At 39.4% G+C, this 15,470-nt stretch overlaps 1 protein-coding gene across 1 annotated transcript; it reads right to left on the bottom strand.

Annotated features, from left to right (window-relative positions):
* Positions 1-2,891: 2,891 nt before the first annotated feature.
* On the bottom strand, positions 2,892-13,835 carry SNRPB2 (small nuclear ribonucleoprotein polypeptide B2). The gene is made up of 7 exons (XM_036380872.2): positions 13,748-13,835; positions 13,348-13,434; positions 11,417-11,589; positions 9,544-9,684; positions 8,359-8,409; positions 6,737-6,825; positions 2,892-6,218 (listed from the first exon to the last, which is right to left on the bottom strand). The coding sequence occupies exons 2-7, from the start codon at positions 13,409-13,411 to the stop codon at positions 6,059-6,061; spliced, it is 678 nt and encodes a 225-aa protein (XP_036236765.1). The 5' UTR covers positions 13,412-13,434; positions 13,748-13,835; the 3' UTR covers positions 2,892-6,058.
* Positions 13,836-15,470: the final 1,635 nt, after the last annotated feature.

Genomic DNA, 15,470 nt, shown 5'->3' with positions numbered 1-15,470 from the left:
CAAATATTGCCCTTTGTGCAACATCAAAAGGGATAATAGATGTATACCTGCTCCCTGGTGTATGCATCCTGCGTTGGAAGTATTCTCCTCCTAGTTGTTTTGCGGTCCACATATAGTATCCACGTGTATATAAAGTATCCATAGCTCATACAAGCTGGTTAGAGAGCAAACAGGAGCCGAAACCAGCCATGTCTGCAAGTTTTTTTCATAATGACTCGAGTTAAGGATTAAGTGCAATGTCAAGGACTACAAACACTGGGCTTATCTTATACCACAGAATGTCCAGTTCTGGCCTGGAGCTCCTGCACTGCACTGTGATTGAAAAGGATGGTATCTTTGTGGAGACATGTATATTTTATGTATATAAAGCTTCATCTTATGAAGCATAGACCTGCATCTTCCACATCCAAGTAGAATTGGATATGTTAATATTTGTAAGCAATGATATGAAGCAATGCTTTGAGGAAAAAACTCACATTTTCCACTAGCAATTGCTAAATCTCACCTCATAATTTTTATTTATAGCCACAGGGAAATTTAATGTATTTTGTCTGTTGTTTGCAAACACTGCCACAGGTGCTGTCTTGGTACTCACAGCTTCCAATGTGTATTGAGGTGTAGGGTGCATTCCCACCACACAGCCTGTTTAAAATGGACACATTAAGACCTTACAGCAACCCTTCAAAACCTGAATGGGGCTTATAAGAAAGATGGGGACAAACTTTTTGGCAGGGCCTGTTGTGATAGGACAAAACATGGTGGATTTAGGTGGATTTAGATTATACACAAGGAAGTTTTTTACAATGAGGGCAGTGAAACTCTGGCACAGGTTGCCCAGAGAGGTGGTGGATACCCCACCCCTGGAAACATTCAGGGTCAGGTTGGACAGAATGCTGAGCGACCACCTCTAGTTGAAGACATCCTGGGTCTTTGCAGTGGGTTTTGACTAGATGGGGACTTTAAAGGTCCCTTCCAATCCAAGTGATTGTTTTCCCCTGGCTTAGAGCCATGGTTTCAGCTTGAAAATAACCTGTACCAACACATACAACAGTTAAGAGGTTCTTTTTGATGCACTGCTAAAGCCTGTATTTAGTTGCTGGTGTTTTCATGATTGCTAGATAACTCTTACAACTGTAAGATTTATCCCAGCAAGTCACAGATGGCTCATCCAAGGGAGGAATTTTTAATAGCTAACGCATGGTGTAAGGTTGTGGCAGGAAAATTCACGCCAAGGTCACACATCTAATCCCATACATAGCTTACTTAGACCACAGAAAATTAGAGCAATACAAAGGCTATCAGCTTTATTAACAAGTAACAAAATGTATGCACATAAAAAATTTCTAAAGAACAAATCCTGTGTGGGACTGTGTCCTCATCCCAAATCATTCCTTATAAATAAAAACGTTCTTGTTTTGAAGAAAGGTTGCTTGTTTCACAAATATCTATTACAGGAAGTGTGTGTTTAGAGAGGGTGCCCAGGTTTCTTCCTGTCAGCTTTCCCTGGTAGAAGCCAAGAGATTGCCTGCTCTCAGTGCTAGTCACAAAAGAAATTATCTTGAAAAAGAGAGTTAAGAGGAAAAATGTTTTGAGATTACTGAAGAATTAACATTCTTTTATTGCACTTCAAAAGTAAATGAATATGTTATAATATACACAAAGTACGCCATTGGTTGATTCAAAGGAATCTGGAAAAGAAAGAGGTGTTTTGTCTTTTGACTCATTTTGCACAACTCAGATAATTTGTTCCTGCCTTGAATTCTTAAAATTAATTAGACAATACCTCTTTCTCTCTTAATTTCAAACTCATTTATCTTCTTTTTTTTGTTTGGTTTGTTTTGTTTTGTGTTCCTACAATCCAATACCTGGAATGGTTAGTCATATGTAACCCTTTATCCTTAAACAATTCCTAATCCCACATGAAAAGGATAACTTAGACTGAGGCCATGCAGTACACTTAGAGAACTGCTGACTAGAAAGTAAATCCCAGTATTTTGCTTGAAAACTTCTGACAGGGAAAATACTTCCAGAGCATGTTGCTTCCTTCCTGCTATTACGTTATCTGCCTACATAAATCTGGATTCTGCCGCAGGGAATTATCACACTCTGTTGCTCATCCGCATCAGAGCAGTGTATCCAGTGTATCCCAAATAGCTGCCCATTGGAAGCAGGAGACAGGGAGCTGCTGCAGAACATCTGCTTCCTGGTAACCAGAGTACTCAGCCAGCAAATGGCCAATTTTAATTGCCTGAGGGGAGGCAGGCAATCCAACACCATACTCTGATGTGCACACAGCATATTGTCCGTTGTATTCAGCACTGAGGAAAAAAAACCAAAAACAACCTATTGAGATTTAATGCTCAAACACCAACCAACACACATGGATTACCCCAAGTGCTGCACAAAAGGATCCTGAGAGAGGTCCACAGGCCAAAAGGTTTATTATAGGAAGGTCTGTAGCTAATGGCATACATTGATTCCAACAGTGAAAGTTACCTTTTTGGGAAGAAAAAAGCCCCTGAAATAAAAGGAGGGTTGGAAACACAGAGCCCCTGGGTTATTGTTAGCTTTTAGGCTTCTCTCCAATGTAGGAGGTGTCCCCCTTAGTGCTTTTCCCCATCAAGTTCCCTATCAGACATTCCTTCACACAATGTCATTTGCGCTGCGTGATGATTCATTGTTCAACTCTGGGCATCAGATCTCCTCATTTAAATGGCAACCCCTTCCAAAGAGAGCCCATCTTACACCAATATTGGGCTTTGAAGGTGTAAGGCTGTTTTCGTTCAGAGCAAATTTGGAAGAGAATCTCTAAAGGGGTTCTTCTAGGAAAGGAGATTCAATCAGCCTCTCTCCTTAACCGGTCTGGGAGAAAATATTTCTTTGGAGAAAAGTGGAAAAAAACTGTTTATTAAACAATAAAACTTAAACAATATTAAACAATAAAACTCTTTACTGCTCTAAAGGAGTTGACAAACTGAGAAAGTCTCCTCCCCGGGTTGCAGCTCAGCTCACTCAGGCTTTCCAGTGCTGGAAATGTTGTGGGCCAGGCCCAGCCCGGTGGGCTACAGGTGCTAGCTGCCAGTGCTCTTCTGGGTGTTCAGTCTAGAGCAGGCATCAAGAGGTCCAAAGAAAAGGGAAAAAATAAAAAAACCTACAGTCTAGGGAACTTTTTTGCCTCAGCTAGCTAAAACTAACTAAAAGCAAAGGAGAGCTCTGTCTCGCTGTCTGTCTATCTGCAGACAACACAGTTCAGGAGCAGGAATGTGGAGGAGTGAGTGCAGTGTCTGAAAACAAACTGCGCACCTCTTCTCTCTCTCCTTCACTCTCTGGAACACGTCTTAAGGGTGCAAAACTTATTATTCAGCATAAACAGAACAAGACGATTGGGGATAAAAGCATCATATAGTCAACCCAGGACATGAAAGCAAGGCAAAAACATTGCCAGTGCTTTGGGAGAAGGTCACAGTGAGGAGACTGGATTTCGATTTGCAGATGGTGCAACACTAGCTCTATTTGTAACAGCTCCTTTAGGAGATATTGCCAGAGCAGGCAGCACACACATGGTCAAGATGTGATATAGACTATTTTAAATGTGAACAAAGAGTCTGATCCTTAAAGTCACATTTGCAAAATAAGCTGAGATCAGTAGATGTCTCTGTATGATCCTTTGTTTTCATCACAATGTTCGTACATATAAAAGTAGGTTATTTTGAAACAGTTAGTCTTCAAGAATTTGTTCTGTGCATTTTCCAGTAACCAAAATAACAGCTTTAGAAGCAATTTCAGCACTGGAAGTTAGAATCCCTCTTTACACTTTTCACTTAAGTGAAAAATGTCCCCTTACAAAACCCATTTTTTGGTAAAACTGCATGTGACATTCTACATAGCCAGTTGACAAGACAAATATATGACAGAGCTAAACAAGCAAAGTAGTTTTCCCTTCACCCCCACCACTATTTTTTAAACTATTTTGTCCTCAAAGCAAATTTACTTACAGACAGTCATCATCAGTACATAGGTTCTTGTTGGTAAGCTTCTCCATAAAAATTCCAGTCGCGAGAGGACACATTAATCTGAGACACAAAAGTAAAATCATCAAATAAACACTTTGTGTCACTTTTCTTTGCTGCAGCACTTGCTGAGTGTATGCCAGGTCCAGCAATCCCCATGTTTTATGGATGAGGCAGACATATGGACAAACACACCAGGCTAATAGAAAGGGCCTATGGCAACATTCCATCCCACCAGAGGAGCTGTAGGCAGGGGGAAAACCTCAGGACTGACTCATAAAGCTGAATCTCCTCCCAAAACCACTCTGTATTAATATTTTAATCAGCAACTGTATTATTTAAACATTCTAAGCCCTCCTAGAGCTCTCCATAACCTTAATCATACTTCAAGCAAAGTCTGAGAATGAAAATTAAGTCAGACCCTGGTAAGAAGCAAATGAAATTACATCCTTCTTAACACTCCTGTCCTTAATTTTCACAAATGCTCACTGACAAACACAATCTTCTGAGGACCAAAAATCCTCAGTGGCAGAGATTCCCCTGTTCCTGTCTACAGAAAGGACCTACTGGGAGGATAGCAGATGGATGCAATGTAATAACTGATGAGGGACCTGTGCAAGGCAGTAAAAAGACTTTTCAAGTCATTAATTAAATGACTTAATTAATTAAAATTTAAATCTAAGAACTCAAGCACTGCATACTTGTACAGGCAAGACCCCTTCCACAGGGAGATGCAGTCAGAGCAAAACACAGAGGTCATTCCAGGACAGCAACCATTTCACTTTTCGTTACCTAGCTGAACTCCGTTGAGGGTTTGAAGGTCCCAGACACTAAACAATGCCGCAGGCTGACTTAAAAGGTCCCCTCTACAACAGCACAGAAGTCAGGATCCAAACCCTTAAAGTGAATAAAGGTGAAAAGCAATGGTAGTCATGTGCACACAAACTAGTGGGAGGAAATAACAGCATAATTATTATCTATAAATTTATGACTGCAGTAGGAAAAATCCAAGGTTATGATGGAATGTCATTTTTGCTCTTACAGGCACATTGGAATGATTTTCATTTGCAAGTATTAGAATACTTGTGAAATCACACATACACAAAATCACCAAAAAGAATGAAAAAGTACATAAAAGGAGATACGACGATAATTGAAATGACTGTGAAAGAGACATAATTTTGCAATGTAGTCTGGGAGCAGATGAAACTTCAATTTTCTAAGTCTTCTGCAAATAAAGGTGGCTTATGTTGCAGACACAAACACTACAACTTTTTTAATTTTTTTTTCTGAAATATTTAGAACAGTTACAACTCACAATAATATATCTGATTACTTTACTGCATCCAATGTACTTTATGTCACACAAAACCTATAAAGTTTTTAACAAATGAGAAAAAATAAAGTAAATCAAACCTTGAGAAACCCAGAAGCATTAGGTATGTATTTTAGAAAAGCTTGGCTAAAAATCTGAAACTTTTATGTTTCCTCTCAGGACTTGTTTCTATTGCCAGCCACCAAGACAAAACCAAGTTGAATCGTATTTCTGCCAAACTATAATCAATTTCTAACTATACCTGGGGAGAAAAACCACTAATGATAAGCTGTATTTCCTAAGTGAAAAACAGTTGTCCCCTTGATAATGAGGTTGAATGCTGTACTTATTCTGAATATGCTGGCATTCAGCATCCCTGATCATACTTTTGCTCTGAAAGCTATTTTTAGCACTCACTTCTGAGAAATAAGAGTCACCTTAAAAGCTCTTAAACTGAATAAAGCCCTGCAAGGCTAATCAATGAGACAGACTTGAGGAAAAAACATGGCTCAAAACCAGCATATTTATATTTTATTTTATAAAAATTAGTATTTCAACAGAAAAAGTTACTGTCCGGGTGATCTGGAAATTTTACATGTGCCCTGGTCATTGTGGCAATTCTATTTAAGTCTTATGTTTTCTGCAGAAAACAGCAAACATGCTAGCTGACCAGAGTATCAGTGTTTTTTAAAAAAACGCCTATCCACAGAAGTCCTTTTATAGGATCATATAGCTATTTCTTCGCATAAGTGATTTTCATGGCATGAGATGGAGTGATCTTGAATCCTTGGAGAGCGTCTCGAGCAGCCCCTGCTTGGTTCTCATTTTCAAACTCCACAAATGCGATGTCATGGCGCCCTGGCACTAAGCGTACTTCTTTGAATCCGGGAAACCTTTAAAATAAGGTGAGAGTCAAAAAATACTTCTTAGCTCAATAATACATCTCTCTTCAGTAGCTTCTCATCAGAAGCATCTACTAGTGCAATAGTTATTGCTAATGAAAGATTTAAATTGAAGGGTTTTACATGTTCTATCCTTAGAACTGTGTCTCAATTAAGAGATGTTATGTGGAAGCAATTTAATTAGAGCTGTACACATACAGAAGCAATCTAACTAGCTTTAAAACTGTTCCTGCTGTCCTACGGACTTTAGTATTACAGTCACCAGCTTGAATCCAATGCAAATTGATAGCAGATAAACCACACAAAATCAGAACCAGCTACGAAAAAGATCAGATTTGCTTTCTGAACCAAGTCATCAGAACCAAAATCTGTAACCTTGGCAGTAAGGCTAACAGCTAAAATACCTTCAGAAGAAACTTTTATTTCTAAAAAGTGAACTTGTAAACTGAGAAAACACACACAGGTTACAGAAGAATTCAAAGGAGAAATAATTTCTATTCAAAACTTACTGATTAAATAACATGGACAGCATCATCTCATTTGTTTCCTCAGGCAAATTATTAAGGAAAAGGATATAGTTTGGCGGGTTATCAGGCACCTGCAACAACAGAAGATCAAAGCTCAGAAGACTATACATAGTTGCATACAGTCCCTTTGCATCTGTCTGCATGATTATTTGAACTAAGACTCACATTTCTTTAGTTTTGCTCGTAGCATTCTATCTGGGCTTCACCATACCTTTATCAATATGCAGACAGAGCCCCTTCATTCTTTTACGCACATATACTAATTTGGAGAGGTTCTTACTTCCACAAAAATCACAATACCATACTGTCTTAGATGTCACATTTAAACTCAACTAGTCAAGAGCTGACACTGCAGTACTCTGCACCCAGTTGCCACAGTTGTGGTTGCAGTGCTATTCAAGACACTTGTAAGGCAGTGGTAGAATGTATGAAGGACTCACATCCTTCCAGAAAGCTGAGGGTAGCCAAGCCCTGTTTACCTGCAGTACAACCAAAATACTGAGTATCTCTGGGCAATCAAAACTCACAAAATTCACATGGTTTTATTACAGAGCTCAATTAAAATGTAATTAGAAACCCCTTTAGATTTACAGCTTTAGTCTTGTAAAGATTTGCCTGCTAATATGAATTTGTAGCCACTCACCACAGACAAGGCTGAGTAGTCATCTGCAGATACTGAAATCTTCAAGTCATCAAGTAAATTATAAATCTAAAAATAAACTGGACACCCCAACTTCAAACATCCTCAAAGCAGTGCCACATAAAAAGCCTCAGCAGAACAATCTCCTTCTACTGATGGAAATATTCTAGGTGGTCCCATTAGGAAATAAACTTCTGATGTTCAAAGAAATACCCAAACACTCAGTGATGTGCTTTGATGCAAACTGACATGCACATATTGTGCCTGAAAATCCAGAGAGCAAGACCTTTTCCCCTGTTGATTATGTATGCAATGGCAGTACTCAAGAAAGATGCAGGGCAGGGCAGACAAAGATATTCTTCTATGGTACTTGCTCTCCTGCAAATCCTGGCTCTTTACCACTTTCACTTCTAACATGAATCATTTAGAAGGTCACTGAGCAGACAAGATGAATGAAGTGTAGGGAATTGTTCCTACATCTCCACACTATCCTTTGGAAAGTAAGACACTTGTGAGGAAAAAGAAAAAGTGAGCAGAGAACCCCCAAACTTCTGAAATAAGGCTTTTAGGCAGATATTTTGGCATCCCATGTTGTCCTCCTTTTCTTTATCTGCTACCAGAAAAAAGTAAGTTAAAGGAACCTATTAGCAATGAAAAAAAAATTAAGAATCCTTCAACTGATACTAAGCACAGTCCAAATTTAAGAATCCAGTATGATTTTGTAATAGTGCTGTTTTCTGTATAGTAATGAGAAACTGCAGATTTTCATTTCCTGTCAACCAGATATAGTAAAAAAGGGATTTGTTTTGTTTGTTTAGTGTCATGTAGCTGTTAGACAAATGTCTCATAGGACAAAAACAAAGCTGGAAAATAAATCCTCACGTTTCCATGTGTAACAAACTATTATTCATAGAGAATAATTATAAACATTAGTGCTTTTAGTGATAAAAATAAAAAACATTACCTGATTCTGTGGTGTAGTCCCTGAGGCACTGGCTGAATTCTGTGTTGCTCCCTAGCAAATAAGTACAAAATAGTTTTACAAAGGTGTTCCATTAGAAATAAACAAGCACATATCACCATGTTTCTCTACAATTCAAGATGTATGTTAAAGGTTTTTTTGAGCTGCAATCCAAGAACATTTGGTGCCTATGAGACACTTCTCAAAGGGAACAAATCCTGTGAATTTTGCTTGGCTCCAAAACCAGGCAATCAAAAGAAATAACATCAGTACTACCTGATCAATCTAATGTCTGAGTCAAGTATTTCTCCACAGAATTTTATTTATTAGACTGGGAGAAAGTAGTTTTGAAAATGAAGGCCAAGACAAGTATCCTGGTTTCACCTGGGATAGAATTAATTTTCTTCTTAGTACAGTGTGGTTTGAATTTAGTATGAGAGTAACACTGACAACGAACTGATGTTTTGGTTGTTGATAACTAGTGCTTGTTTGTATCAAGGACTTTCCAGTTTTACATGCTCTGCTAGTGAGTAGGTGCACAAGAAGCCAGGAGGGAGCCAGGAAAGCTAACCAAAACTATCCAAAAGCACATTCCATAGTACAGAATATCATGTCTAATATATAAACTCGGGGGATCTGGTCAGGTGTTTTGATGTTTTCTGCTATACTCCAGCACAAAGGCTACTAAACGTTGTTACTTTAGACAAGCCAACCCTTAGTTGAGATAAATTCCAACCTAACTCCTGTTAATCTAACATGAAACGTCTAATATCTAACATAAATGAACTGTCTTGTTCTCATTTACCATTCTTCTGTCCTTACTAGGCAACATGGAATTAAAACACTGAAAAGAAGAGCTGGTTGAGCACTTGTAGCCAGTACTAAAGATAAGCCCATTCTCCTTTTTTTTCCTTAAGAGGCTAGCTTCTACTTTGGTTTGTTGCACATTTGCCCTCCATCTTTATTTTCATACTTCTAGTAAATACTCAAGAGCTCTAGATAATCCACAGACCCCAATTTAGGGAGTTGAAAAGCAACAAAAGACAACATCAAGTCTTAAAAGAATTATTTAGAATAGCTTTTGTGTGGTTTTTTTTAATGGAGTTTTTTTGTTTGGTTGGTTTGTTTGTTTGCTTGTCTGTTTGGGTTTTTGTGTTTTTTTTTTTTCTGAACAGAGAAGCCGCTTACCTGGGTAACCTTTTTATTTGGTGCATTTGCTGACTGTTCCAGAGTTTTAGCTTTCTTCTTTTCCTTTCTTTTTTCCTTATCAGCAAATGTCCCACGCATTTTAGAGATTATATCAGAGTCTGTTTTTGCATACTGAATACGCTTTTTAAAAGAAAAAAGAAAAACAGAGTATATTCTACAGTTAATAATACGGAACGTTTTGCACCACTTATATTAACTGTGTATTTACACTTTTTTTTTGCAGAAACTTTTTATACTAGGAACATTGTTATAAAGTGTAGGTACACTTAGAGAGTAACCAATTCTCATAGTTTTTTCTGAACATAATTATAGAAGTCTAAATAAAAACCTTAAAACGCAAATTACTAATTTTCTTTTAACTGAAGTACAGTTACTTGGTTTGGTGATCTACTGTCAAGCTCATTGAAATCAGAAATCCATTTATCTAACAACAACATTTTAACATCTGTCAAGGTAGCACCTACAGAGAGATACAGTTGAGCTACACAGAGGACAACTGAGAAAATTGGCACTAGCTTCTATTAAAACTGGAGTTTTAATAGGGAATTAAATTTCAAAGGGAGTTAAATTTTAAAGTGATTTCTCAGATCTCTGCAGAAACGTAAATTCAGCAAAACCCAAACTTCTTAAACAGAAAAGGCAAGTATCCACCTTAATCCCAACAGGACTGCATGAATGCTGCTGTTCTTTTGACAAAGGCCTCCCACAGCTGAAGGTTAAGCAGATGCAGGTATAACTATACCAGTGTGCAACATTATTATTTATGCATACAATCTTATTATTTTTCCTATCAGAGACTACCTCAATACAAAACTACACAACAGCTTAAGATTTTTTTAATGCTTTTGTTTAGTGCTTAGAGTATAGAGGCTGCAGGCAATGTTCAAAGATGGAAGTACATTTGAAAGCTTATGAAGCCTCAATCCTTTTATTTCTTATTGAGTTCTACTGAGCACAAAACTCCTTAAGGATAAATAGCGGACTGAGTTTGCAAAATTCTGTGTTAAGGATTTAATTAGAGAATCTGAAGGTGTTAAGGCAAATAGCTTGCATCTCAGCTGCACAACTGCTCTTTTCACTGCTCAAAGCCATAAGCTGAGAGCCAGTAGAATTGTACCAATCCATTGCTGAAGTCATGGGCCATTTGCATCTATTGTTACACATCACCAACAGATGCAGAATTAAGAGATGCTTAATTGTCCAAGCAGACAAGAACAAAGCAGGTCAACTGTGCTACTCTGCATATCATGAAGCACATTACTAAATCATGTTCTATCAACCAGCACTGTATTTGCTTCACTGAAGTTATACTGAAGTACAGTTACTTGGTTTGGTGATCTAGTGTCAAGCAGAACTAGCCATCAATTAAAAAAAAAAAAAAATCAGTGCTCACATCTGGAAAGCAAACTGGTGATCTTCACCCTTCTCACTGTTACCTCAAAAAGGAAGAATCACATTCTAGCTATTCATTACCAATCTAAGAGTGGTTAACGTTACTCTACATAAAGTAATTGAAAACTAAACTAATTTCAATAATATTACAGAATTAATTTAATCGGTTCAATGGAAGACATGATGAGTACAATGAAAGTATTTAAGATCTTGAAAACTTCAATCCAGCATAGAAAAACAAAAAGTCCCCCATGTTAAGTTCAAAGTGTGTGTGTTGCAACTGCAGTCTCTTCAGCATCCCTCCAGCTTGCACAAATGTAGATACTCATCAGGATGTGACCTGAGTAATCCTTTGGTAACAACTACATAGGAGAGTTCATTCCCAAGGTGCAAGCACCAAAACACTGTATCACACCATCAGGGTATTTTTCTTCTATACAAAAGTAATGAAATAACTTACCATTGGTTTCCCATAAAACGGAAAGCCTTGTAGCTGTCTCAAAGCATTGGTAGATGATCCAAGTTCTTTAAATATAACAAATGCCTGTCCTCTCATCTTCATAGTTTTTAAAGCCACAATGTCGACCACATGACCAAACTGTGAGAACAACGCATACAGGGACCTCTTCAGCTCTGGGGACCAAGGGAGAAAACAGATTATAACAGGTTACATGCAAATTTCCACTTCTACCGAGTCTGCTGTCCTTTGGGAACAATGTTGTTTAGAAGCTTTAGCTCACATAGCGAGTACTTGAGTTTGTCAAAACTGTTACATCATTACAAAGTTTACTTGTCCAGGTTTTGTAAACTGGTGTGCAACATTCAGTTTCATACCTCAAGGATTCAGGTAGTGAAGAAGTTGTAATGCCATCCATTCTACCATTCCCAGGGAATCACAATTACATAAAGGTATGTAAAAACATATTTTCATACAGGTATATGCACACACAAGTATGATTCATGACAGCCATCTCAGATTGATCAGAAAATCAAAACTGGAACAAGCAGCAGTAAAGAGATATGATGCAAAACAAGAATGCAGCAAAATAGGCTAAAAGGCTAAAAAAAGTTGGAAATTTTGGTTGTAACTATTTAATCAATTTTCTCACTCATATTCTGGATCCAAATTATTTTTGTATGAGACTATTGCAGCTTATGGCTGCATTGGATTTATTTTAATTATCTACAATAACCTGAATACATGCCAAATTAAACCTTAGTACTATCCAAATCAAGCTAAATAAATAATCAGTACTGCGTAATCATTCTAACACAAAACCCTTACATTTTAACTATTTCAGCAATATAAGAATGCTGTCTCTTCTTTATTGATATTGAGACTTGGTAATATCAGTCAACTGTCACTTTCTCCACCTGCTCCTGACTAACTATATTAACTATATGTTTTTTAATTAAAAAAGGTGTTCTATCAAAACACTTTCCCTAAAAATTACTTTAAGACCTGTATTAAAACAAAAAGTAATTTGTAATCTTAACAGGTAATTTAACACCCTGTATTTAACCCATGACAATCCTACAAGATTTAACAAGACCAAGTGCGAGGTGCTAAACCTGAGTCAGGGCAACCCTCAGTATTAACCCAGGCTGAGGGATGGACAGATGGAGAACAGCACTGGGAAAGACTTGTGGTGATGGTGGAGAAGGGGCTGGACATGCATACTCACAGCCCAGAAACCAACCATGTCCTGGGCTGCATCCAAAGCAGAGTGGGCAGCACCCTGAGAGGGAAGGGATTCTGCCCCGCTCAGGTGACACCCCACCTGCAGGGCTGCATCCAGATCTGTGGTGTCCAGCAGAGGAAGGACAGGGAGCTGTGGGTGCACGGCCAGGAGACCACCAAGTTGATTAGAGGGATGGAGCACCTCTCCTATAAGGAAAGGCTGAGAGATTTGGGGTTGTTCAGCCTGGAAAAGAGAAGGCTTAGTAGTGATCTTTGGCCTTGCAGTACCTGAAGGGAGCCTACAAGATGGAGAAGGACTATTTACAAGGGTTTGGAGTGACAGGACAAGGGGTAATGACTTCAAACTGAGAGGAGGCTTAGATGTAATATTGGGAAAATATCCTTTACTGTCAGGGTGGTGAGGCACTGGAACAGGCTTCCCAGAGAGGCTGTGGACTCCCCATCCTTAAAAGCGTTCAAGACTGGGCTGTAGGGAGATCTCAGCAACCTGATCTAGTGGGAGGTGCGTTTGCTTTAGCTACTGTTTCATTACAAGAAAACATTCGCCTAGAGCTTGCATAACGATCTCCTGCTCAGCACTTCAGAGACCTCCGGGAGCTCCTAAAAGCCCCTTTGTAAGACAAGTGCCGTGTGCAAGTGAATGACGAGGCTTCACTGGACAACCAGAAGCAACCGGCAGCCATTCGTACCTTCCTTCTTGATCTTGTCATTGATGTTGTTGATGTAGATGGTGTGGTTCGGCCTGATGTCCATTCTCGGCGGCACCCGCGAACTGCCTGCGGGCAGAGCACACAGGAGAGGCGTTAGCGAACCCCCGGCCGCGACAGCTGCCAACGCCGGCGACACCTCACAACCCCGGGCAGCGACACCGCGAGTGGGGGGCGGCTTGTCTGTCTATATGTCTGCCCGCCCGCAGGCCACACACCCGCCCCGCTCCGGCCCTTTCCGGGCGGAAGAGGGCTGCGACGGCAGGACAGGAACTCCAGAGAAGAAGCCCCGAGCTAGCCCCTTCTTGCTCCCACCTGCCTTGCTCCCACCTGGATCCCTGATCCTGGACCCCGGGTCCCAGAGCCCCTCACCACCCCTCACCTCCACTCTCCGGTCCGGCCTCCGCTCTCGCTGGCGGCCTGCGCTTCCCGCCCTGCCGGCACGCAGCGCAGGCGGCAAAGCCACTCCCAGAGCAGTCGATGCGCCGAATGCCGATAGCGCCGATGGGGCGCGGGCGGTGCGCGCGGCCCGAGAGCAGCGGGATGAAAGCGTTGTATGTGAAAAATGCCAATCACTTGTTTTTAAAATTTTAAAAGTTTAGTAGTAATAAAATGGTTATAAAAATAGTAATATAATTAGAGTAATAATAATTTGGACAATTTGAATTAGGACAATATGAGACAATAGAGACAAAGAGTTACGGACGTCCAGGTACCTTTTTCTGGGCAGCACAAGCCCCAAAAAGGACACACGTTAAGAGAGGATTAACCCTTAAAAACAACAGCCTGTTGCATATTCATACACCTCATACATAATGCATAAATTCCATTCAAATACAGGATTCTCTCTGGTCATCGTCAACTTCTTCCTCATAAGCCAAACGGCGGCGTCATCCTGGCTGTGCGAGGCGGGAAGAGGTTCGTTTCTTTTGATAATGGAGCAATAAATTCCCTTTCTCTGAAAGATTTAAGTGTCGTGTGACTGCTATCTCAGTGCGAGTCCTTTCTTTAGAAAAAAAAGTATCCTATACAGCATAGTTTCTATTTTAACGTTTTGTTATAACGTTTTGTTATAACCTAAAACTATATTTACCACACTACTTAAAAGAATTAATACAGCATTACTTTCTAACACAATACATATAATATTCATTTTAATATTTGCAAAAAGCCAATCATAAAATATGCATTTTTCACATTATAGATGGATAATGAAATTATTGGGTCTCTCAATTAAGGGATAACTATTGTGTGAATATTAAGAAAAGCTTTAGTGATGTATAGTTATGTTATTGTAGTTTAAATGTTCTCCCCAGAGTTCCCTTCCCCCCCGCCCCATATTGTTGCCATCAGACACCCAGGGTTTTCTAGGACAGGTGCACAGGTGTCCCTTACCCAGGGCAGTTAGGAATGGAAAAGCTTGGAGCTTAGCAACACCTGATCTGCAATCAAGTTACAAGAAAGCAGTCTCCACTGATAAATGGCAGAGAAGACTGACAGACTTTGGGAGGGGCCAGGGCTGGCTTATGCAACCCCAGGGATATAAAAAAGACTGAGCATCCACCTTGAAGATGAATTGGCCATGTGGTATCCATGAGGGCAGTTCCCAGTGCTGTGACTGTTTCCTAGTTCTTTTGTTGTATTTTTGTCAAGGTTTAATAAGCATTTTTAAATTTTCAAAGTGAGTAGTTGTTTCTCACAAAAGGGAGAAAATGGGATAAAAGTTTGCTGTCAGCAGAAATGGGCATTTCTTGCCCCAGGGTTTGGCTCTGTCCTGTCCATAGAGCAGTAAGCGAAGATAAGTGTGGTTTGGTTTTGGGTTTGGTGGGTTTTTTTTGTTTTTTTTTTTTTGTTTGTTTGGTTTGGTTTTGTTGGGGTTTTTTTGTTTGTTTGTTCAGGTCTTTTTTTTGTTTCTTTCTTTCTTTCTTTTTGTTTGTAGGGATTTTTTGTGGGGTTTTTTTTGGGGTAATTTTTTTGGTTGGTTGGTTTTGGTTTTGGTTTTTGTTTTTTTCTCTTTTTGTTTCTTTGCAACACCTAGAGCAGCAACTTGGGAAAGCATGGAATGGTTTGGGTTGGAAGGATCTTAAAGGTCATCTAGTAAAACC

The sequence above is a fragment of the Molothrus ater genome, chromosome 3, assembly GCF_012460135.2.
Source record: "Molothrus ater isolate BHLD 08-10-18 breed brown headed cowbird chromosome 3, BPBGC_Mater_1.1, whole genome shotgun sequence".
NCBI lineage: Eukaryota > Metazoa > Chordata > Aves > Passeriformes > Icteridae > Molothrus > Molothrus ater.
This window is presented reverse-complemented; position numbering and strand designations above follow the sequence as displayed.

What these genes read in the sequence shown, in the direction of transcription:
- SNRPB2 (XM_036380872.2), bottom strand. Translation starts at nt 13,411, where the DNA reads ATGGACATCAGGCCGAACCACACCATCTACATCAACAACATCAATGAC. An exon ending in TGACAAGATCAAGAAGGAAG is followed by an intron (nt 11,590 to 13,347) that starts GTACGAATGGCT and finishes CTTGGTCCCCAG; the next exon opens with AGCTGAAGAGGTCCCTGTAT. An exon ending in CAAATAAAAAGGTTACCCAG is followed by an intron (nt 8,410 to 9,543) that starts GTAAGCGGCTTC and finishes CTTATTTGCTAG; the next exon opens with GGAGCAACACAGAATTCAGC.